At 41.4% G+C, this 25,615-nt stretch overlaps 1 protein-coding gene across 1 annotated transcript in view; it reads left to right on the top strand.

Moving 5' to 3' along the window:
- Nucleotides 1-1,239: 1,239 nt before the first annotated feature.
- STIM2 (stromal interaction molecule 2) overlaps nucleotides 1,240-25,615 on the top strand; it is a 130,380-nt gene continuing 106,004 nt past the window's right edge. The window contains exon 1 of the mRNA XM_067562548.1: nucleotides 1,240-1,812. Coding sequence (XP_067418649.1) covers nucleotides 1,611-1,812 — 202 coding nt within the window. The 5' untranslated portion in view covers nucleotides 1,240-1,610. The remainder of the gene's footprint in view (nucleotides 1,813-25,615) is intronic.

The following is a 25,615-nucleotide window of genomic DNA, read 5'->3' as shown; positions in this document are numbered from 1 at the left end:
TTTAAAAACCCACCGTGAGTTGATTTAACATAAGCTTGACTGTGTGGCTCAATTTTTTGTAAAATACTAGGTAGCAATTTCAACTCTATATACTGCTCTTTGGGGAGAGCACATACAGGATTAGCCAAATGTACTCTTCCCCAAATACCACAGAGTAGGAGGGATAAGCAAGTAGCTAAATATAGCAAAAGGAGGATTTTATTAGCTATTTATCAGGGCCACATGGACAAGTTATCTACTTCTGTAATTTGGTGGTATTTACCACCAAAGGAAACTGTGGCAAGGTATTTACAAGGAACGTTTTTTTGTTTTGTTTTGTTTTTTTGGTGACATTTATGGGTGGATCTGCAGCTTAATCAATGGCCCTAGGATTTACTGATTTTTCAGAATAGTTCTTCTTAGCCTGCTGTTCCTCTTTCAGGGTATTTTGATGAGAGAATTAAGAAAAATCTTTTCAAATACTACTTATTTATAGGTTCCAAAAAAAGGCAGTGTAAGTGCGGTAGGATCAAGTTTCTCTTACTAGTTTGCAGTAAGGCATTTAAAAAAATATATAGCTCAGTAGAGCAATTGTTCACAGAGAGATTTTAAATCTCACTCATACAACGAACTAACTAACTACCTGTGACAGAACGGTTCGATTGAAACGAACCGCTTCTTGCGATTCATCCCACTAGTAAAAGGACGCTACCCTTAGTACTGCGCGGCCGAACCATGAGTAGAACCGAGGCGGCTGGAGTCTAGTGCGTGTGCTTTAGTTCCAAGATCACATCGGCAAACCCAGTGCAGAGGGTCTCCAACTCTTTCAGGGTGTGAGCCACATCTGAACCGAGGGATACTGTGTGGCCTGCCTTGCTACTTGTGTGTGATCGCACTGTGCCCCTGTGGCAGTTTGCCCGGAGCGAAATGTTACGGCATGTATTCATTTATTTATTTATTTCAGCTGCCTTGAATGCGACTGGCGACTTGTCCTTTCTGGGGAAAAAAGTGAGTAACTTCTTCTTCTTTTCCCCTGCCCCCTCCCGCATCTTCCATCTGGCCTCCTCCGCCTCCGCCGGGCTACTCCCTTGTTTTCCTTTCCTCCCTCGTGCTTCCCCGAACAGCTCCGTGCTGGCCACCTGCGCTGCTCCCTCCTCCTTCCCCAGGCGGCCCAGCTCCTCGCCCCCCAGCTGCTTGTCCCGCGGGATGGGGGCAGCCCCGAGCCCCACTTCCCCTTCTGCGTCTCTTACACGCCGGGCGGGCCGGCCTAGGGCCAGGAGCAGGAGCAGGAGCCGCTGCCCCGCTAGCCCCCTGCTGGGGGGGTACCCCCGCCCAGTCCACCGGCTCCTCTCCCCGGCTGGCCCGAGTCCGCGCGAGCCCAGCCCTCCCGTCGTCCCGCCTCCTTCCCCCTGGAGTCAATCAATCAGCCGGCTGCACAGTTGCGCGGTGACGTCTCCCTGCGCAGGCGCGGAGCCCCGGAAGCGAGGCGGCAGCGCGCGCGGCGTGGGGCGCAGGGGGGCGGGCGGAGCGGCGGCCGATGCTGCTGCTGCTGCTGGAGCCGGGCGGGGGTGGCGGCGGCGGCTGGAAGCGCCACATCGGAGCCGGTCGCAGTCGCTGCAGCAGCGGCACCGATGAGCGGGGTCCGGTGCCGGAGCGGCGCCGCCCGGAGGCGGCCGCGGCCAGCAGGCGCCCCCGTCCTGCTGCTGCTGCTGCAGCTGGGGCTGCTCCTGGCCTCCGCCGCCGCCGCGGGATGCGAGCTGGGGTCCGGGGACGTGGCCGGAGGCAGGCGAAGAGGCGGCGCTTCCGCGGCAGAGACCCCGGTGATGGGGACAGGTAACCGCGGGGCAGGGAGTGGGACCGTCCCCCCGCGGGTCCCCTGTGAGAGGCCTGGAGAGGGGGACCCGCGACGGGCTGCCCCTGGGGTCCCCCGGCGGAGCCTGGTGCTGACCTGCCGCGCCGAGCCCTGTCCCACCCCCGCTGAGACCCGCGGGGCACCAGCTAAACCCCGTCCCATCCAGCGTGCAGAGCCCAGCCAGCCCGGCGGGCTGGGGGCGGCTGTGTGAGTGTCTCTCGGCTGCTCTGCCCACTGCGGCCCCCGTCTCCCCCTGGAGTGGGAAACTGCCAGCCCTTGGCTGCGCTTGCGGGTCCCACCCCGGGCTCTGCTGAACCTTCCTTCTCCCCAGCGGGGATGGATCCGTCACTGCGGAGCTGCTGCTCGCTGCAGAGGAGCCAGCCGGGTCTGCAGGGGACTGGGGCTGCTTTTTTGGATGCTGTTGCTTGTGGAAATGAGCAGCATCAGCAGCAATGCGGTATTGACTCTGCTGCGAGAGCTTAGCTGGCAGTCTCAGGCTGCCCACTCCTTACACGAGCGAGGCCCCCCTCCGCCGGAAAAGAGTTTGAGAGTGAATCTCTGCTAGATCCTGTTGAATTAATGGACTCGTCAAGATCTGGAGGAGTCCCTTCTCCAGTGTTAGTCTCCTGTGGTGGGTTGTGTTTGTGTGACTGCAGAGGGTGTTTTGGAGGTTGGCTGGCTTAGATGCTTTCTTCAGGTGTATGAGATATCCCTCAACCACTTATGTGCCTTGCTCCCAGTATGTGGCTTGTATTTAATGAGTTGGTGTATCCTGAACAAAAAGGCACATTCCTGGCATCTTTCAGAGGGTGGAGGAGACTTGCACAAAGAAATACTCATCTTAAAAAATACATATAGAGAGAGGTGGGAAGATTTTCAGAGAAACTGTTAATTTAATTCCCACAAAATGCATGCAACAGTGGTGTGCAGGTGATGGGTCAAAATGTGGCTGTCTTTAACAGAACAATCATGAGCAAATGTCTGTTCACATGCTGTGAAAGGACCCATAACCTACTTTTTAACACTCACACCCACCCTTTAAAGGTGTATCATGAAATCTGCATGGGTCTATTAGTCTCATAACAAAAATGTGGCAGTGAATGACTCAGTAAAGCAGCAAAACAGCTTTGGGAAAATGAGATGCCCCTCAGAAGCCTAACTGACAAACTTGCCACTATTTCCAATATTGCGAACACAGCTGCCCATAAAGCTGCTAAGGAGTCAGATGCTGCAATAAGAAGCATGTCCTCCCTGAGTCCTGGGAAGGATGATGGTTATCTAGAGAAGAAGAAGATATGCTTGCATAGAAAACTTTTGCGTTCATTTAATATTTTTGAAAATGTTAAAGCACATATGCAGTTTTATCTCTCTCGTGAGTAAAATGTTGGTACCATTACATTTGAAAACCCAGATTATAATGAAACATTTAAAAGGAGTGTCAGTAAACAGCTCTTTTAACTTAGTATGCATTTTTCTTGAATGTAGAGATACGATATCAATTAAAGTTACAAAGTACATCTGTTGAGAGGTGCTTGTGTGCATTTAAATGAACTATTCTAATACTTTTTAATGATAGGATGCTTATAACAGAAAATCCTTTAACTGTTGGGTACTTAATTGCAATAGGACGGGATTTATACATAGATGTGGTTAAAAGTAGTGTGGAGCTTTGCTGTGGGGTTACCAGGTTTAGAAAAGTCTAATCCGGAAAAGGAGTAAGAGGTAAGCTTGTAAGTCAAGAGTTCACATTACTTACCAGTGTAAAAGACTGTTAATATTAAATGAAACAGTATTCTTGGTGCCCTGAGCTAAAATTGTTAAATATCTGTGTGTAAAGTCTCATGTGTATCTCTTAATGATAAGAATGACTTGAGGGTTAGGAAATACAGACTCATCTAATGTTTGAAATCTCAAATTGATATCGTGAGTGACTCCTACAATACAGGGAAGTGAGGCAGCATAGTCTAGTGAACTCATCTTGGATTTGGGAGATGGGCACTCCTGAATTGCAATCTTGTTGACTTGCTGTGTAGCACTGAGCACGTCACTTTATCTTTTTCCCTATCATTAAATTTGGAAGCATACCTCAAAAGGGTGTTGTGAGGATTTGGTGTTTGTAGAGTAGTGGTGGTGGTTGGTGTTAGTAAGCTGTTTAGGTATAGGGTACTACGATTTATATTGACGCCACTGCCTATATTTAATCATCTTTACAGACCAGATTAGTTGCTTTTTAAAGTGTGGATTTATATGAAATATACCTACAGAGAGCTGTTGGGATTTTATGTGGATTGTAAAATGCTATCTTTAAACATACATTTTAATATCTTTATTGCATCTTTACAGATTTTTCTCTCATGGGGCAAGAAATCTTACTTCATAGCACTATGTATATGTAAGGTGCTCTGAGTGATTTTTAATAGGTTTTTCGTTTGAGTGTTCCACATTCCAAAATCTAAGGCAAAGTTCAAGCTGCTATACTTGCCAATTATGTATTTTTTAAAGCATCATTATATATGTGGATGGCTTTGTGGACACCCACCTCGCTGTCCTTCATTCAGTCTGTCCAAAATACTGCCATATGCATAATTCCGTGTCTTGCTACTTTATCTCCAGCAGTTCTTCAAATCATTTAACTGTTTAGCATCAGATTCAAGTTCCTTGTCCTTCCCTTCAAGGCCCTACACAGTCTGGCCCCACTTACCTTTTCTCCTCATGTTTCTTTCTATTCTGTTTCTTTTTGCAAAAAATGTACATCTTCCTTACTACTTTGTCCTGCGTCCCCAGCCTTCTTGTTTGAGACTCCCTACACTTGGAATGCATCTCTGATCCTGTTTATCATGGCTTTGTCCTTGTTCTATAAGTTTCTCCTTAAAACACATGATTCCAAAGCATTCTGCAGGTTCTGAATATTCTACAGAAAAGTGCTATCAAACTAGACTGTGCTGATTTATTCATTTACTTTTACAGTACCTATAATTTAACTCCTCAACCTTGAGAATTATTGAAAAGACTTCTTGTTTCCTGTCTTCCAGAATATTTGGAAAAATTACTGAGGTCTTCTATCTGTCTTAGAGCATCCCTGCAAAAATATCATTAACACTTTAGTCCTGTTATGATTTGTAGAGGTCTTGAAAATGAACCATTAATCTGAAGTGAGGGATTCAAAATTAGAGCATTCCAAGAATCTCATTCTTCTTGAGAAACAGTTGCTTACTGCACACCAGTGCTTGAAAGGATTCCTTCAGCTAATTTTTTTGTAGGGAATTGTAGAATAGAAGCTAGATATGGAAAGATATCCCTGTCAGTGCCAAGTTGTTTACTGTGCTACATTTTCTAATGTCTTTTGTTTGAATGGTGGTAATATCTTATGACACCAATCAAGGATCAGTGCTGCCCTTTATTAACACAGAGGAGGGATAGTCCCTGTCATGAAGAGCTTACATACCAAGTATAACTCAACGAGTGGATACAGCCTACAGATGAGAATCTTGAAATTGCCAGGAAGGCCTTTGGAGCCTTTTTAAAAATTGATGTTACGTTAGTTACGTCTAGTCGTCAGATACTGAGGCTGATTTTAGAGAGAGGTTACATACCACAGTTAGTAGTTCTGCAGTTTCATATTTGACTTCCTCCAGAACACTTTGGTGAATATCATCTGGTCCTGGTAACTTATTACTGGCTCAGGTGTGGGAATCTCCATCACGTCCTCTGTGGTGAAGACCACTGCAAAGAATTCATTTAGCTTCTCTACAGTGGCCTTGTATTCCTTGCACCCCAGTCCCCTCTGATTGTTTGGCAAGCTACTTACTTGTGATGTTTTGAAAAACAATTTTGCTGTTAGTTTTTGTCTTTTGCTAATTGTTCTTCAAGTTTGCACTTGACTTGTCAGAGTTTATCTTCCTTTCTATTTTCCTAAGTAAGATTTGACTTCCAATTTTAAAGGATGGCTTTTTGTCTCTGACATCATCTTTTACTGTGTAGTGGCTTTTTTGATCCGTTTACTGTTTTTTATTTTGTTTTTTTGTTTTGTGTTTTTCTTTTTAATTTGGGGTATGCATTTAGTTTGAGCCTCTGTTATGGTGTTTTTCAATAGTTTACATGCAGCTTGCAGGCATTTCACTCTTGTGACTATTCTGTTTAATTTCCTTTTAACTAGCTTCCTCATTTTTGTGTAGTTCCCCTTTTTGAAGTTAAATGTTCCTGTGGTGGATTTCTTTTCTATTTCCCCCCCTAACAGGGATGTTAAATTTAATTACATTATGGCCTCTGTTATGGAGCAGTTAAGCTGTCTTCCCCTGTTGGACTAGATCCTGCCATTTAGGACTAAATCAAGAATTGCCTATCCCATTGAGGGTTCCATGACTAGCTCCTCCAGGAAGCAGTCATAATGTTGTCTAGACCTTTTAATCTGCATCCTGTCCTGAGTGTACCCAGTCAATATGGGGATAGTTGAAATCTTCCATTATTATTGAATTTTCTGTTTTTTGTAGCCTCTCTAATCTCCCTGAGCATTTCACAATCACTGTCAACATCCAGGTCAGGTGGTCGGTAGTATATTCCAACTGCTATACTCTTATTATTCAAACATGGAATTTCTGTCCATAGAGATTCTGTGGTATAGTCTGATTCATGTAAGATTTTTATTGTCTTTGAGTCTATGCATCTTTCATATATATTGCAACCCCTCACCAGTGCAACCTACTCTGTAATTCCTGCATATTTTTGTACCCTAGTATTACTGTCCCATTTGTTATCATTGCTCCACCAGGTTTCTGTGGTACTTATTATATCAGTATCCTCATTTAATACCAGGCACTCAAGTTCACCCAGCTTAGTATTTAGACTTCTAGTAATTCCATACAGCCACCTATAAAATTTGGTAATATTTAGTTGTCTGCCTTCATGTGATGTAATTGATTGGGATTTTTTTTTCATTTGACTGTTTCTCTTCAGATCCTACCTTCTATTCTCTCCTGTTTACTAGGATAAATCCTCCCTTAAGGGATGCGCCTATCTCATCTGTGTCTTCCTGTGAACCAGTCAGCTTTCCCCCATACTGTCACTTAGATAATGTTGTTTATCTTTTAATTTTTTTAATGTGCTGCTTATCCCTGCAGTTTAGCTCGTGATGAGTGTGAGGAAACATATACCTTGTTAAACTAGGTGTTTCAGGCCTGTGTCTATGTTTTGGATTGAGCAATCAGTGACCAGCAAATCGGTTTAGTTACACCATTGCAAAGACAATGCATAGACAATGACAGGTGTAATTTGCACTGGTTGAATTTTTCCTTGCCTGGTACAGAGGTAAGCTCAATTAGTGCAAGTCATGGCTACAGTTGTCTATGCCTGGGGTTTTCCCTGATACAGCTACACTGGTTGCTGGCTAGCAACTGCTGAATCCCAACTATAGATCAGAGCTCGAATATAGAATTACATGAAGGCTTCTTTGTCCATAGTTGAGCATTTCCTAAGACTCTCTTTCAAATGTTCCGTATCTTGAGTCTCTACTGTTTTTATCGTAATGGTACTGTACATGCAATACCCCTGGTTGAGGAAAGCTTTGTTTGATCCAGAGGTTTTCTTTAGGGACCACTGGTGATCAGTGAACATTGGCTAGTGACACAGTGCTGACTTTTGTTTCCTTGTGTTGCATTTCATTCCAGAGAGATGAAGATACATTGCCTGGAAAGTGGTGGTGTGAGAGTATTTAAAGAATTGCTTGACTTGCACAGGAAAGTGGTTTCAGTCAAAAATGGGAGTAGGGTGATCTATGTTATCTTGAATGAGAGAGGAAATGTCTGCAACGCTACCTGCATATTTAGCTGTGGTCAACACTGTGGAAGACAGTCTTGTTCTTTAATATTGCCCGTGCATATTGAAAATAATAGGCAAACTATTATTAGACAGTAGTGTTGTTAAAAGTTGATGGTGTTCTTTTGATCAGTTTCATTGCCTGAGCTGTAATCCTCTGTGCCTTTTTTACTTAGCACCTCTCTGTTCTGTACATACTTTTTTGGGAAAAAGATGAGTTATTACATATAAGCAGTTACTGTACAAGAGATGAGGCAGAAAAATGATGGTTTGCAAGCTTATGCAGTTTTTATTGCCATGAATTAGGGATGGAATCATGAGTGAATGATTCCAAACTTAAGAGGCCAGAAAAAAAAAGTGTAATACTCTACATAAAATTTGGTTTATGCCACATTTGTTGAATCTAACAGTCTTAGGACAAATATTGAATAAAACTTTCTTGTGTGTCCTTTTGGTTTTCTCCTTTTTAAATAAATTACTATGGGAATAATACCATCATGGTCTGAAAGGAGTTTAGCGACTTCCACAACTGTGGCATAAAGTCAGTGTTATGTAAAAACTCTAAGTTTCTTTTTAAAATATAGGAATCTATGTAATGTTTGTAGCATATGGCATAAGTACATAAACGCTATATACAGTCCTTAAAAACAAAATAACTTCTATAGTCTACAAACTAGGATGTAAGTTTCAGGTTATATAAATTGACTTTATTTTAGGTTTGTGGATGTTACTAAGCCTCTCTCATACCAAAGGTAACATTGTTTCCATAGTAACTAGCATATTTCAGAGCGATAGAAAAAGGGGGGAACTGAATATAATGAAAAAACATTATTCAAATTGCTTGTGGCATAAACAATGTGGTGGTGTTGGGGTACTATAAAGTTTTTTATTGTATGATTCATTTATGATTCCGCCCTTATGGAATGATGCCCCCAACTCATGGCAATAACTATTTCTTCCCACAATATCCCATTTTCAGTTCTTTCTCATTACTTTTTCCTCTTTCCTGGTACTTTCTTCCCCTGTCCCATTGCTCCTCAAAAGGCAGTACTGTACCGCATAGGTGAATGTGAAAGGAATAATTAAAATTGTGTACAAAGGAAAGGAAGCTACTTTTTTTGGTTTAGAATAAAATCTGTGTTTATGAAGTGGGAGGCAGTGTTGTCAGAGTTAGGTTGAATATTGATTAAAAAAAGAGGATGGGCAGGGGAATTTATTTCCTTCCGTAGCCTGTTTACAGTAGTGTATAAGGGCTATAACAGCCCACAATGTGCCTGGGAGAATTTATCCAATGCAGATTCTGCACTGGGCCTCTATAGGTGGACCTTTGCTGGTCTCCCAGCAAGCCCTGGCAGTAGGAAGTGAAGCTGAAGGTGGAAGGGGTCTGGCTGTGGTGCATACCACTGACCATTCTCGCTGATGTGGCAAAATTTTAAAGTATTCACCAAGGCTGATTCAGCCTACTCACCAGCCCAGAATTTAGAGGGTGCAAAGAAAACTTAAACCTACTTTGGCCCCCTCTTTTCCTCCGGGTTGTGACTTCTCTGCTGTGCTTCCTGCTCTGTCACTTAAGGAATGTTTAAAAAAAAAAAATCCTTTGTAATCTTTCCAATTAAAATTAACAGCTGAATTGTGTGTTTTTGTGTTTTTGATCTCCATGGTTAATCACTTGTAAGAAAATGGCTTTTCTGTCATCCACTCACCCTCTGAAACTGAGGGAAAGATGATGCATTTTCTGAGACTGTTAATGCAATGTGTTCTAAAAAGGCAGTCTTGCGTCTGTGCTATAGAATCATATAAGTGTAGGGCTGGAAGGGATCTCGAGATTTCATCTAGTCCATCCCCCTACATTGAGGCAGAACCAAGTAAACCTAGACCATCCCTGAAAGGTGTTTGTCCAACCTGTTCTAAAAGTCTCCAAAGATGGGGATTCCACAGCCTCCCTCGGAAGCCTTTTCCAGTACTTCTCTATTATAGTTAGAAAGCTTTTCCTAATATCTAACTAAACCTCCTTGTCTGCAGATTAAGTTTATTATTATTTGTCCTACCTTCAGTGGACAACTTCAGTTGAGAACAATTAGAGAGACAAGGTGGGTGAGGTAATATCTTTTATTGGACCAACTTCTATTTGTGAGAGAGACAAGCTTTCAGGACACACTGAGCTCTTCTTCAGTCCAATAAATATCACCCCACCCACCTTGTTTCTCTAATATCCTGAGACCGACAAGGCTACAACTTACAACGTACAGTGAGAACAATTGATCACTGTCCTCTTTAATATGTTTGAAGACTGTATGCTTAAAACTAAGGTACCGTCCGAGTCTTCTTTTCTCAAGACTAGCCATGGCCATTTTTTTAACCTTTCCTCATAGTTTGCAAAATTTGACCTATTTATCATTTCTCTTGCTCTCCTCTGGATTTTCTTCAGTTGGTCCATGTCCTTCTTAAAGTGTGGCACTTCAGTACCATGCCGATTGGTTGAAACTGTAGTAAAGAACAGAATTATCAGGCATGTAGATGAATACAATTTGTTGGGGAAGAGTCAACATGGTTTTGTAAAGGGAAATCATGTCTCACCAATCTACCAGAATGCTTTGAGTGGGTCAACAAGCATGTGAACAAGGGTAGTAGTGTACTTAGATTTTTCAGAAAACTTTGGACAAGGTCCCTCACCAAAGGCTCTTAAGCAAAGTAAGCAGTCATGGAATAAGAGGAAAAGTTGTCTATTGGATCAGTAACTGGTTAAAAGATAGGAAACAAAGGGTAAGAATAAATGGTCAGTTTTCAGAATGGAGAATGGTTCCAGTGTCCCCCAGCAGTCTGTATGGGGACCAATACTGTTCAATATATTCATAAATGATCTGGAAAAAGGGGTAAACAGTGAGGCGGCAAAATCTGCAACAATATAAAACTACTAAAGGTAGTTAAGTCCAAAGCAGGCTGTGAAGAGTTACAAAGGGATCTCACAAAACTGGGTTACTGGGCAACAAAAATGGCAAATGAAATTGCATGTTAATAAATGCAAAGTAATGCACATTGGAAAACATAATTCAAATTACACCTATAAAATGATGGAATCTAAATCAGCTGTTACCACTCAAGAAAGAGATTTTGGAGTCATTGTGTGTAGTTCTCTGACAAGATTCGCTCAGGTGCAGCAACAGTCAAAAAAAGCTACCGGAATGTTGAGAATCAATAGGAAAGGGATAGATAATAAGACAGAAAATATCATATTGCCTCTATATAAATCCATGGTACGCCCACATCTTGAATAACGTGTGCAGATCTGGTCACCCCATCTCAAAAAAGACATATTGGAATTGGAAAAGGTAGAGAAAAGGGCAACAGAAATGATTAGGGATATGGAACAGCTTCTATATGAGGAAAAACTACTAAAACTGGGACTTCTCAGCTTGGACTATGAAGGGATATGATAGAAGTCTATAAAATCATGACTGGTGTGGAGAAAGTAAATAAGGAAGTGTTATTTACTCCTTCTCATAACACAAGAATTAGGGTGTCACTTAGATAAATGAATAAAACAAACAGGAGGTATTTCTTCACACAACGCACAGTCAACTAGTGGAACTCTTTTCCAGTGGATGTTGTGAAGGCCAAGACTATAATAGCATTCAGAAAAGAACTAGATAAGTTTATGGAGGGATAGGTCAATCAATGGCTATTAGCCAGGATGACCATGGATGCAAAACCATACTGTGAAGTGTCCCTATCCACTATTTGCCAGAAGCTGGGAACGGGTGATGGGATGGATCACTTGATGATTACCAGTTCTGTTCATTCCCTGTTTAAACCTTTTAAACAGCTGATTACCATTTAACACTGGGCGGGGAAGGGGCAGTTCTATTTCTAGAACGTTTACATGGATTTTTAATTCAACTAATTTTTACATTCCTAGTTTAAACTGGGTTTTTAATGGCCAAGAGACAAAGCCTTTTTGGTATACAAAGGCTGAATTTGAATGAACTCAGAGCCTTTTTTTGATTCAGTGGCCAGAACCTTCTACCCATGGGGGGCCCCAGTCTTTGTGGAAGGATTATGAAGTCTTTGTATTCCTAGGACCCCATTAGACTGATCAGGGGTCCCTTGTATGCTTTTAGCATACTTGCCCTGATAATAAATGGATCTTGCTTTGTGAAAGTTGGTTGGTAAGTGTTATAGCCCCTGGAGAAAAGGTTAATCACAGGTGCTGGACCCAGGCAGACCTACTGTGGGGAAATCATGATGATATGCAGCGGGACTGCAAGCCCAAACCCCCAGTCTGGAAGGAGAAAGACATGGGGACTGTGCCTGAGAGAGGTGATGACTACTAGTCTGAAACCTTAAGAGAGTGCCATCGAGGGAAGATGCAAGTGCAGTTACCCATGACATTGTGACATTCTCACTTATTTCAGTTTTGTGTATTAGTAAAAGGAAGAGCAAAAATGACATGCAAGAAATTATACTGTTCATGTAAACAAACTAAAGCTAGTTTGTTGATTAGCTTGACATTGGTTACAAAATAATTTTGAAAAAGGAGTTCTCTTTTCCTGTAGCTTTATAATTATTCTCTGTTTGCTATCAAAAGGCCTGCAAGACAATTGCTTTATTACTTCTAACTTGCAGCTTTTATTTGAGTTACAGAGATGATGGGGAGGGGATAAAACTGAGAACTGTGAATTCATTAGGCAAAATAAATGGTTTGATTGTGAAGCATGGCTTGCTGTTTCTAGATAAGGAAAGCAACACTGGAACAAGAATTGACAAGAACTAATAATGATCTATCTTAATTAATGGTTTGTGTCTTGGAGTGTCTTATTTTTTGTCTTGCTACATCATGAGGTATAGCAGAAGCCTTGTGACTTTGGAACTAAAATCATATTAATTTAGGGGCACTGGAGCAGGTGACACTTGGCCAGTGTACACTTTTAATTAGTATTTGTCTTTCGAGGCATGTAATTTAGCAATTACCTTGTGGAACATTGCCATCTACCAGATCTCTTATCTCCTGCCCAGTTCAAATTTACTACTTGAACTCACCAAAGTGAAGCTGTACAGCCAGAGAGGGTACTGTAGGTTCTGAGCTGTTTTTAACCTAATCTGATTGACTGAAGCATGCATAAAATTCCACTGCTTCCTAAGCAGTTTGTTTGTTTGTTACATTATCTGTGAGTTTTATTTTACTTTGGTGAATTTCAAGTAAGTGCATGTGTTTGTTTAAAAACAAACATTTTCTGAAACCATACTGAGCCTTATTTTGGTCGTGTTACTGGAAATGATGTGTGATGTAGTTCCACTGTCTCTTCGCTTGCCTCTGTCTGTTTAGGGGCAGAATTGGGCACATGCATGGGGAGAGTAGGACCAGGTAACATACGAAGGTGTTAGAAGTCGGAAGAGAAAACATGGGAGGGAATCTTGCTGAGAGAAAAAGTTAAGGAGTAAAAAGGTCACTTCTGATCATGGCAGAAAGTTAAATCATGGTGCTCACGAGCTTCTGTATTAGGACTGGTGTTTTAATATATTGATTCTGGAAAAAGGAGTGAATACTGAGGTGTCTAAACTTGCAGAGGACAGAATTAGATTTATCAAGACCACAGAGAACTGAAGAACTCCTGAGGGACTTAACAAAGGTAGGTGAATAGACACAACTTTGGCGGATACAGTTTAGTGTTGGCACATGCAAAATAATGGATGTTGAGAATAATTTGAACTACCCAGACACCTTTCTAGCTGCTAAATTAATTGTCAGCTGCTTGTGGAATGCTCTGTGTAGCAGTGGTATAAAATAATCAATATTAGGATGTATAAGAATGGGATGGAAAGAAAATATTATAATTCCACTCTAAATCAGTGGTACGACCCCATTTGGAGGCAGTCTTCAGTTCTGGTTATCTAGTGTCAAAAAGGTTCTAGCAGGAATAATGGAGGTGCAGAGAATGGCAACAAGAATGAGTAGGATTGTTTGATTTAGACAAATTCAAGGGGACATGATAAAAGTATATAAAATAACTGGAATGCTAGTTACTTGTTGTCTTTTAAAAGAACAAGGGTACATTCATAACACTTCATCTGACATGAAACTGAAAAGTGGCATTCAAAACTGGTAGAAGGAAGTACTATTCCACACAATGCACTTATCCTGTGCCAATGGGCTCTTTGTGCTAACAAGGCCAGGAGTTCAGCAGAATTTTTTAAAAAAGAGCTAGGCGGTTGTGTGCAAAACAGTATCTGATTTATGTTTTTTTTTCCCCCCCCAAAAAAAAAAACAAAACCAAAAAAAAAAAACCCCAACCAACTAGCTTTGGATTAATATGCTCATGCTTCAAGATTTAAGACAGTTTCTCAGCAGTTATCACAGGGAAGCTATATAAGGGAAGTAATATGTTAGTCCATGAAGGTGAGATTCCTGTTCCAAAATGTGAAAATTCTTGATGGGACAAAAGAACAGCTTTAATGATAAAATAAGACTGAGTAAATGCCATTTAATTGTTACAAAAATTGTTTCTGCTTTTGAAAAAACTCCTGCCTCCCCCCAATCATCTAATGAAAACATGCCCCCCAGTATTTTTCCTCAAGCAGTTGACCATCCGCTGTAGGACTAAAGGAACACATCTTGTGTTCCAGTTATACCAGCTACCTATTCACCCCAAAACACCAATATTGTTTGACAGTGGGATGGGTGGTAGTTGTGTTTCAAAATCTCAAATTGTTAAGTACTCATTGAGAAAGTTGTTGCTAAAGGAAAATACTGTTAGTGTCCTAAGACGATTCCCCTGAACTCTTCAGAACTGTTACTGCATGTTTACACTAATATATGCCCATATATTTTCTGTACAAGCACATGTATTTTAATGTCAAAGTTCTATAGAAAAACAGTCTTCAGGATCCATTCATCATCTCTATAATTGCGGAGTTTACTTGGCACAAAAGACTAGCATTCACTTCCTGACTCTTCTGTTTTCCTTCCTCAGCACTCTTTTGTACTGAGTAACTGTGAATGTGGAGGAATACATAGGGGAATGCCAAAACGGTGCAGTAAATCGCTGTGACAATGTCTTGCGCTGTAACTTGTATGCTGTGATGAACGGTTTTTGGGTGTCATCGCTAATTGACTGGAGTTGTGGAATAGATGGTTGGCAAAGTCATTCAGTGGCACCAGTAATTTTGTAAGTGTGATTTGGTTTATCTAATGTTCTCAAATTTTGTGCATTTGCTTAGTGTTTGGCACATTTTAAACAAATCTAAATAAACCGATAAAGGGCCAGTCACCCTGTTACAAGGAAACTAAGGGCAGCTGGGTCAAGCCTCACCTGTGACAAGCATAGCTTGCCTCTCCAAGTGGAGAAAATGAGTGACAGGCAGGTCATGTAGCAAATCAGGCCTTCTAGGGTGGAGATAAAAGAAGCAACCTGTGGAGAGCTGAAGCAAAAATTCAGGTAGGAAGCCCTGAGGGTTGTTCCTTGATAGAGAATAGGGAGAGACTCCAAAGGAGCAAGAGGACTCCATGAGTTGTTCTACACTGAGCCGTGCTCCCTAGCACCCAGGCAGAGTGCCTAGTGGGGCAAGCCTGCAGGGAGTTGGGGCCAGCTAGGAAGGCTGGAATGTGCAGAGCAAGTCTGCAGGAGGAAAGCCTCAGTAGGGGACAGGACTAAGAACCCTGCACAAAGACCAAAGGGTTGTGAGCCATCTAGGAAGCCAGAGGGGGAGTTCTTGTGTTTACTTGTGAACTTTGTTAATAAACCCAGACCCCAAGAAGGGTGTTTCTCAAAATATGAAATCCTATGTAGCGGTGGTTGTGGAACCCACGTGGGGGCAACTGAGACAGTGACTAGCATGAAGCCAGAGGGGATAGGCAGTCCTGCTACACTTCTAAGTGGTGAACTATGGCTAATTTTTGGTCCCAAGTGCTGTTACGTTAGTGTGTTCTTGCTCACTTAGGCTTGGTCTACACTTACTCCGGCGATTCGGCAGCAGTTGACGGGAGTTACGCAAACTATGCAGAAAACTTGAATAATTCCCATCGACTGCTGTGCCTCTCTTCTGCCCACCGTCTTCATTGCACTGCGCGGACGGGAACCACATTCCCTTCGATGCAGCACTACGCCGCTAGCGGGGGTGGATTAATAGCGTTGACTTCTGGATTGACTGAGCGGGTCTTTACTGACCACTCGGTCGATCCAGATAAGTTGATCTGACGGTGGTGACTTTGCCACCATCAGTGTAGAAAGCTGAAAAATTGTATTTCAGCAGTGGATAAAGGTGCTTACAAAAGCCACCATGAACAAGATCACTTTTGTCCATTTATTCAAGTTACCTTATTAGATAGGAGAGCAGCAATATCTATTGATCAAAGAATATTTAAGTGCCAGAGCAGAGTTTATATAAATAATCTTATGACTGTTTAGTTCTTGTCAATTCTTGTTCCAATGTTGCTTTCCTTGTGGTATGAAAAAAATTACCAGAGATCTAAACCCAACAACTAGGGAGAGGTATGTATGAATAATAAACGTGGAGGCACCACGAGTAAGGTTTAGCTGTTGTTATAACCTAGTAAGAAGTCTCGTACTGCTGCTATCTACTAGAAGGGACAAGGATATTGGACCTCATTTCTTCTGGATCTAGACTGAGCAGGATGGTGGCTCCATTTTTCATATGTCAGTAGCATCCGACTAGTAGTTGTCTGAAAAATCTGAAGGTCAAGTTACTCTAGTGCCCAGAGGGAGGTTTTATTACTCTAAAACACAAAACTCCTCCCAGAGCCTTCTGACTGCTAGGATCTGAGCATTGAAGGACAGGGGAAAACAGCTATTGTTTTCCAGACTCTAATTTGTGTGGTCCACCCTTATTAATAGATCTAATGTCTGCCTCTGCTTAGAACTTTCCCAAGCCCCAGCAGTGTGAAATTGACATTGTGTATTCCCTGAATATGTCAGTAACTAAACTTTTTCAGGCTGCACAAATTGTTTTTAGTCCGGTAAAGTAAACATGGAATCTGGAAGTGAAACTTTTTTTTTTATGCCTCATAATGATGAATATTCTGTACATGGCAGTTTGGTTAGTAAGTCTGAAGTGTGAGGCTGAGGAAAACCACCTTACGGTCCTGGAGCTGTATTGGCTCTGCTGTGCTAACAGACTAAAAAGGTGTCAAAACTTGCATTGGTTAGTAAAATAAGCAGACACAGGAACAGACTGAGCAAAAAACTGCATTCATTTGCAGTCACCTTTCACAGCAAATGAATTTCACAGCAAATGAATTTCTCTCTGCTTGGCAATGCTATGGTCAACATTAGAGTTTTTGAGACGTCTGACTACAGACCGGGAGGACAAAGCTGTCCATCTACACTTCTATTCACATTTGGAATGTTTGCAGACACAATGGCTAGAAACTTGGATTTTTTTTAATATTAAAAACCTTAAGTTATTCAGCATTGATGTCATTAAGTCCCAAAATCGTCAGGGAGGCTATTTGCCACTGATTTGGATTTTTCAGGTTTGGTTTTTTATGTATCTGGTTGGTGGTCTTCTGCTCTGATATTTGAATAGAGGACACCCTTTAATAGCAAAAAGCATTTTCAGTAAATCCTCATTTATAGATTAAAAACTTACCATATTGTTATGCAGTATGATCATTGTTACCTATAGCTTATCTTATCTTTAGTTCATTACTGCTCCTTAGCTTTGGTCTGGTTTTCTTTAAGACTGGGATATTGAATGTTAGGCAAAAATACTCTTCCATATCTGTTATTTCCTTAACTCTGTTATGCAAATTGAGTGCACTAAAGTACTGGAAATTAATAGAATAAATAGCTTAAATCATGATAAGTGCATGCAACAGTTCAGGCCATCTGTATCTTCCACCTACTGAAGATCTGAAGGCCGTGTAACTGTTAGTACAAGGACTTTCCAGAATAAGCAAGCATTGTAGCTTGACCAACACATCTTGTCCAAAAGTTAAAACGCCCTGTTATGCACACTGGTGATTATGAGCTTTCTCTCCACCTGGCATGACCACTTGCAATTTTATGGAACAAAAAGCTTGGCAGATCCAAACATTTCAGGCTTTAAAAAAAAAAATAAGGCAACACCTGCTCACCTGCATGGCCATTGCAAACTTTTATCAATCTTTGTCATCAGTTTCTCAAACACAAGTTCCTTCAGAACAGGACCTGCCCTGTATTTGATCAACATTAGTGTTTTAAATCAATCCACTCAGCAGCCAGGAAACATTAATTTTAATTATAATTCCCATTTGCACTTTAGACTCTTACTTTAGGAAAATGATTTTCTCATTGGCTGGCATAACCATTGAAATATAAATAATCAAAACATAACTAAATAAAGCTTGTAAACTAGTTTTGGTGATTTTTGCTAACCAGGAGGATATGCTGTAACTATACACAATTACTTAACCAATCATATGTTTTAACATATAGTCATATTCTTAATTTCTACATTTTTTATTGTTAAATGTTTCTTATTTATTAGATGATTAAGTATACCGATGCTTTGTGTCAAACTGCATTTGTATGGAAATTAGAATTAAAAATACACAAAACATTTTAAAAGTTTTTTATTAAATAAAACTACCTTAAATGGAGGGAAAGTGAAACTAAAAGTGTTTCTGTTCAACATAGTGAAAGTACTGATACTTGGGGTGGGGGAGGCAATAGATGAATACTAGTGTTGACTCATAGTAAAGACTGAAAAATGATATAGATACTTAATACAGTATGTGACGTGCCATTTTTAAAAGTATGTTAAAGCTGTCTTTGTGTTCATTCGGTATATAGAAAAATAGCCTGTAGTGCATTACTTCTTTTTAGGAGGACTTACTGATTCAGTATATCTTTTATTTAAACGATTTTAATAGATTGGGTCTTAACATTGGTTGTGATTTCGAATTTAATTTTAAGCCGTTCTTTTTTTTAAAAAGAAAAGCATATTATAACTGAAATGGAAAAAACCCCTCAAATTTAAATTGAATCATTTTTATTTAAAAATCATTGGCTATTATCTTTGAAAGCTCGTGGCAACAGGGGGAGAGGTCCCTGATGACTGGAAAAAAGCAAATATAGTGCCCATCTTCAAGAAAGGGAGGAAAGAGGATCCAGGGAACTACAGACTGGTCAGCCTCACATCAATCACTGGAAAAATCATGGAGCAGGTCTTTAAGGAATCCCTTTTAAGGCACTTGGAAGAGAGGAAGGTGATCAGGAACAGTCAACATGGATTCACCAAGGGAAAGTCATGCCTGACCAACCTGATTGCTTTCTATGAAGAGGTGACTGACTCTGTGCATGTGGGGACTGACGAGCTAGGCAGCATTTCTGCAGAAAAGGACCTAGGGGTTACAGTGGATAGGAAGCTGGATATGAGTCAGCAGTGTGCCCTGGTTGCCAAGAAGGCTAATAGCATATTGGGCTGCATTAGTAGGAGCATTGCCAGCAGATCAAGGGAAGTGATTAGTCCCCTCTATTCGGCATTGGTGAGGCCGCATTTGGAGTATTGTGCCCAGTTTTGGGCCCCTCACTACAAAAAGGATGTGGAGAAGTTGGAAAGAGTCCAGCGGAGGGCAACAAAAATGATTAGGGGGCTGGAGCACAAGACTTATGAGGAGAGGCTGAGGGAACTAGGCTTGTTTAGTCTTCAGAAGAGAAGAATGAGGGGGGATTTGATAGCAGCCTTTAACTACCTGAAAGGGGGTTCCAGGGAGGATGGGGCTAGGCTGTTCTCGGTGGTGGCAGATGACAGAACAAGGAGCAACGGTCTCAAGTTGCAGTGGGAGAGGTCTAGGCTGGACATTAGGAAAAAAATTTTCACTAGGAGGGTGGTAAAACATTGGAATGGGTTACCTAGGGAGGTGGTGGAATCTCCATCTTTAGAGGTTTTTAAGCTGTGGCTTGACAAAGCCCTGGCTGGGATGATTTAGCTGGGTTTGGCCCTGCTTTGAGCAGTGGGTTGGACTAGATGACCTCCTGAGGTCCCTTCCAACTCTAATATTCTATGATTCTATGATCCCGTCAGCCTCCCACGTTGTTTACTCAGTGTTCTACATGAAACGTGAACTATCTATATGTCCTCTGTTTATGATGAGCCTCTCACAAAAGCAAAAAGCTTTCATCTAGTAGTAGATCTACTGTAATAAACCAGTTTTCTGCAATATAGTGAGAATAATTGTAAATAGTTTGCTCCAAAAATCCAAAATATCAGGAATTTTGTTAGTCTCTTAAGGCTGTATTTCATGCTCACAGGCAACTGACTATTTTCTCATATATTGGAAACTATATTTCAAACCGTTCTAACTGCTTAGGTCTGAGCTGAAACTTAATGACTTCATTTTACAGAAGTGAAAGTTGAGAATATTTATGGAATGCCTAATGTTCTTATTGTTGATAAGCCATGTTGTGCTTAAATTCACAGCTGTCCAGCAGCTAAAACTAGAAGGGGGAAACATGTTTTAATTACTTTCTGATTACTAATTACTTTTTCATATCATCAAAATGATTTTATATTGTGTCTCTAACTAGGCTCACTGGAAACTATGGGAGCCTATGGAGTAAAACTTCAGATTCTTGGCTTCAGCCAGGCTTTCATAGTCCAGCACCCCAGTGACATCAGAGTGTACTATGCAGGATTTTCTTCACCTGCAGGGATTCTCTAGGTCTCCTTTATTTTTTTTCAAATAAGGGCAGGAGGATCCAGCTTATGCCCCAGATGCACAACAAAGGGTTGAGAGGAGAAACTTAGGCACAGAGCTGAAGTGGCTTATGCAAGGCCATAGCAGGTTATTGGCAGAGCTGGGCTGGAATGTAAGTCTCTTCGCATTTGGTACGGTGCCTGGTCCACTAAACTGTGTGGCCTCCAGAGCATCATGGAATGAGAAGTATGCATAATATACTCAGTGACATTATTCTATAGCTCCATCCCCTATTTCCTTATCTTTGCTTCTTTCACTTGTTACAACACTTTTTAGACAGTAAGTCTGTTGGGGCAGGTACTGTCGTCTTAGATGTTTTTGCAAGGTGTTTTATAACACCCAAAAGTGCGCTAAGCAAATTATGATTCATTGTTCTTGTAGAGTGGCTATAGAATCTGTTTGAGATTGTCAACTACTTTTAGAAAGTGCTGTGGGCATCTGAGTATGTCTTGTTTCTTCTGTTAGTTAGCTTTAAAATGTTACAGGATTGGGTTTAAATTGATTAGTAATGCAACTATAATTAATACATTACTCAGAGGTAGGTAGGTGGGGGTAACTCTTGCCCTCCCTTTCTGGTGTTGTCATCCATAATTTACTCTTGAAATGTATGGGGACTTAAAGGCAGAAGCAGAAAAAGAGGATAAAATAGATCTGAAAAAGTTGAAGTTTGCCTAAAAAAGGATGTGGAAATCTGTTATGAAGTTATGCCTTAAGTTATTTTAAATTTTAAAGAAGTTTACGCTAGATTTCTATACAGTTTTTAACTGAAAAATTGGTTTGCAATTTATACATTTTGTAGCGATTTTCTTCAGAATATCTTATGTAGGGTTCTCTTGGATGACTTGATAACAGCCAACCTGGAGACCCTGTGGTGCTCCCCACCCCAGTGTCTTTTTTCCCAAATATTATCTTAGTGCTTTTCTATTCTGCCTTCATACATGAATGTTTCAAACCCTGTTCAATAGGCTTCCTAGCCTCACATTCAATTTATCACCAAAGACTTACTACTATGTGATCCAGACAGTGACCCACACCAAACAATTGCCTTGTCCATCTCAACAATTAAAGTGAGTCAATAAAAAATAACATAACTTCCTTTAGATCTTTTCTACATCTTATTAATGTGTGGTTTTCCTTCTGCAAACTCTCTTGTGCAGGATTTGCCTTTGTGTCATCTATAACATCAAGCACACACCTCATAATGAATCTACTTGAATTTTTGATTGGACAAATGCTGAATAGGTTTCAGATGGGTATCTAAATTCCCATGCAACCTACAATGAGAGATGCAGTATATGTGAGAGAGGCTTTGTTTAGAGCTGTGTGCATAAAGGATACAATAAAACATCTGGGACTGGCCTGTGTCAGGTGAATCAGGCTTCTTGGCCTTGGGCTGTGGAACTATATAATTTCAGTGTAGACATTTGGGCTCAGGCTGGAGCCTGGGTGCTGGGACCCTTCCCCGTCTTGAGGTGCCAGAGGCTGGGCTCCAGACCAAGTGCCTGTGCTGTGATTTGTGTAGCTCCATGAGCCAGAGTCAGCTAACCCAGGCTAGCCACAGGTGTTTTATTGGAGTGTAGACGTACCCATAGAGTCCGAGAAGCAAAGAATGGACTGTCATCAGTCCATCTGGTTCTGAAACTCTAACAGGAGTAGCTTGTGGAAGTCAGCACTCTAGCTGTGCTTTCAGGCTCCGAGAACTGTCGTTATTACCACATGAATTCGTTGCATCTGAAAACTGTGAATAACATTTTGTACTTCAGAGAAGGACATAGTGCAAAATTGTAAATTGTGATATCGTCACCCACGATTGTTCAGCATCATGGAATTGTTTGGTTTAGTCACAAGTGATAAAATATGGTTCTTTCCACACTCTGCAAACTAATGCTGTGTTGCAATTTTTCTAATTCTTGCAATACTAGTCAGCTTTGATTTGTCAGTGAGACTGATGTAGACTTCAAAGGACATGGGTGATGGGTGGAATTGGTTTCCTCTCCCAAGTGTTAAGATTTTCCTGCCCTTCATCAAAGTAACTGATTCACTCAAGGAGATCCAAAAGAACTCTGCTTTTTCAAGAATGAGTACTGTCCTGTTGTCTGTCATTGGCATCTTGTCAGGAAGCTATGGCTGTTCTCCTCTCAAGAGGACCATGCAGAAATTTTCAAGGCTGTAGTATAGGCTTCTTGGGTTAATATGCTCTACTTGGGGCTACCATAGAATTCTGCTTAGAACTTCTTGGTAGTGCAGAGTAGAAGCCAAAACCCAAACATGTGCTGAAGATTTTGTGCTTTCTGTCTTTCTATTTGCTTTTAAGCACAGTCCAGTGCCTGGGCGACAGTGTGAACTTCTGGAAATCTGCAGGAGTACATTTTTAAATTTGACGCTCTTAACCTGTGACAGTGAGTTCCACAGATAAATTATACATGATGTAAAAAAAATTTTTATCACTTTTTAAAATTTGTTGCCTTTCAATTTCATTGAAGGCATCATTAGCAGACAGTCAACAAGATCCTCTGATTTACCATACATTGCTTTATGTGCCTTTTTCATGCCCCCTCTCAATCTCCTATTTTTCCAAACTGAACAGGCTTAATCTTTCCCTTGTATGGAAGACTGTCTACTTCCAGTAACTCTTCTTAACTGTCTTTGGACCTCTTTATATTTCTGTTGTAGCTTTTTTGAGATGGGGAGAACAGAACTGAGCATAGCAATCAAGATGAGGGTGTACCATTGATTTATATAATAGTTCCATTTATTTCTAATATTATATCATTCTTTGTTTATCCTAATATCTTGTTTGCATTGTTGCTCCCCAATACATGCTGAACAAAGGTCTCTGAGTTGTCTGTGCCACCACCTTAGGGTTTATTATGCTGGAGTTCATCATGGCCTTCATTTGATCCTGATAGTTGTAATTTGTCACTGGCAAGTGTTGCCACTTTACACGTCTTCCTAATTCCAGATCAGTTTGCTAAGTATCAGTCCCAATATGGAACTTGTGGCTCTTTATTCTTTCTTTTTTACTTTTTGAAACTGACGTTTTTTACATGCTGCTTTATGCACCTCAGATGCATACCAACAAATCCATCTTCATATGAGAGGTGTTGAAGCCAGTCCCTTTCAGACACGTGATGAAGTTCAATATTTGTGTGCTATCTCTTACCTACTTTAATTTGTTTCTTTTGTGTATTTTTACCTCTGTATTGACACGCAAGTTGTGCCATATCTTCTCTGTTGGGTAGAATGGTTTCATGCAGAGATATTCTGTGACTTGTTGGATATTGGGTGAATGCAATGTCGGTTCCAAGACCACTCAGTCAATAAGAAAATGCAGTAGTGGTGTTCCATGAACGGAGCCTAAATCATAGAATCATAGAAAATTAAGGCTGTAAGGGACCTCAGGAGGTCATCTAGTCCAACCTCTGCTCAAAGCAGTTCTCTAGCTGGTTTAACTACGGCAAGGGGGTTGTCTTTGCTGCAGACTTAATTCCGGCTCATTCTGTATGCTCTGTGTTTTGTCTCTCAGGGCGTATGGGCAGACCTTGAGGTAGCTGTTAAAATGAACTGCTCTCCTGAGGTAACTGCAATGAAGATGTGCAGCTGCAGACAGCCACAGCAGTTGAGACATGTTGGTCCTCCAATTCCTTTCCATAAGCCCCTTGTCCGGAAGCAGGCTTTCAGTCTGCTTCTCTTCCACTTCCTGGTTGCAGTTTCTCTGGTTTCACACACAGCCCAGTCTTGCTGGCTCAGAACCCAGCTGAAAATGAGGGTGCTGTGAAGCAGTTAAGGACAGCTGCATAATGTGTGATGTCTCCCTGAGGATAGCAAAAAGCCCAAGTTATTATAGGCAGCTGCCTATAATAGAAGACTCTTTTCAGAGAGTGGCCATGGATGTTGTGGGAGTCCTCAGTCAAGGGACCTTGACTCACAGCCGACATGGAGGTGGGGCAGAAAGGAATCTGTGCTTGGGGAGAAAACGCAGGGATACCCAAAGAAGGGAGATGTTTTTCTCTTGCACACACAGCCCATAGTTCGAGACAGACTTCTAGAGAAGGTGTGCCAGGAAATGAATTTTGTGGGTCTACAGTTTCCTCCCACAATCCCCAAATGGGCAGAGCATTTGTTTCATAACACTCTGTCAATGTGGGCGCAGTGAGTTGTGGCACTGTGTCATGCTGGGCACATTGCGGGGGGGGGGAGGGGGAGCGTTTGTCATGTGGGTTAACATCAGTGTGTCTAAATCACAAATATTCACGTAAGATGTGCCATGTCGGGTACTGTTAGAAAGGTTGTAATGTGCTAAGTCAGATGATAATACTTATGTTCATGTGTAATGGGTGAAAAGGAAGTTGGATACCGTATTTCCCCATGTATAAGACGCTCCCATGTATAAGACGCACCTTAATTTTGGGGCCCGAAATTTGAAAAAAAATGTTATTGAACTCAAGTTTTATTCATCATAAATGCAAGTAAAAAAATCTACAACCACTGTATAAGACGCACCCAGTTTTTAGACCCCAAATTTTTCGGAAAAAGGTGTGTCTTATACATGGGGGAATACGGTATATTAGAGACATCTGTATTTCAAAGTGTGCTGCCTGGGCAACATCTCAGATAGGATGGCTGCAAGACAATAGCCCATTTAATGGCCCATTAAGACACTCTCAGATGTAAGGGGCCCAGGGAGAAACCCCAGGCACACCTGAAGAGTTACCAGGATTGGCCCACGTGACTCTGGACTCCATTTTAACTCTTGTGACTTTCCCCAGGATGCATGGCCAGGACAAAGGGGGTTTATAAGATCAAACCAGATGATCCATTTTGGTCTTTGCTCTTGTCCAGCTGCAGACGCACACCTACCTCTGGATCAATTCATCTTGCAATTGAACTGAAGGACTCAGACCCATCCAAGTACTGGATGTGAACCAGAGGGAACTGTACAAGCCTGCAACTCCACAATTCTTCCAGAAACCTGATGTGTATGCACTTTTAATCATTTGTATATCTGTGATTGCTCTAATCTTTTAACATTTCTCTCATGGTTTCTTTCTTTCTTTTTACAATAAACCTTTAGCTTAATTACTGAAGGATTGGCTGGCAATGTGGTATTTTAGGTAAGATCCAAACTTATATTGGACCTGTGCAGTGGATGACCCCTTGGGGTCAGAGGGAACCTTTTTAGTAAAGATCATAGAGTTTAAATAACTGGTCTCTTTACTGGACCTAGTGCTGATTTGGGAGCCTGGAGCTGGAATGCAGTAAAGGGGGCTGTGGGCATT

Source organism: Emydura macquarii, unplaced genomic scaffold (assembly GCF_026122565.2).
Source record: "Emydura macquarii macquarii isolate MOO-44397 ecotype Brisbane River unplaced genomic scaffold, CSIRO-AGI_Emac_v2 contig_2448, whole genome shotgun sequence".
Classification (NCBI taxonomy): domain Eukaryota; kingdom Metazoa; phylum Chordata; order Testudines; family Chelidae; genus Emydura; species Emydura macquarii.
The sequence above is the reverse complement of the archived record's forward strand: the minus strand, read 5'-3'. Positions and strand labels throughout refer to the sequence as shown.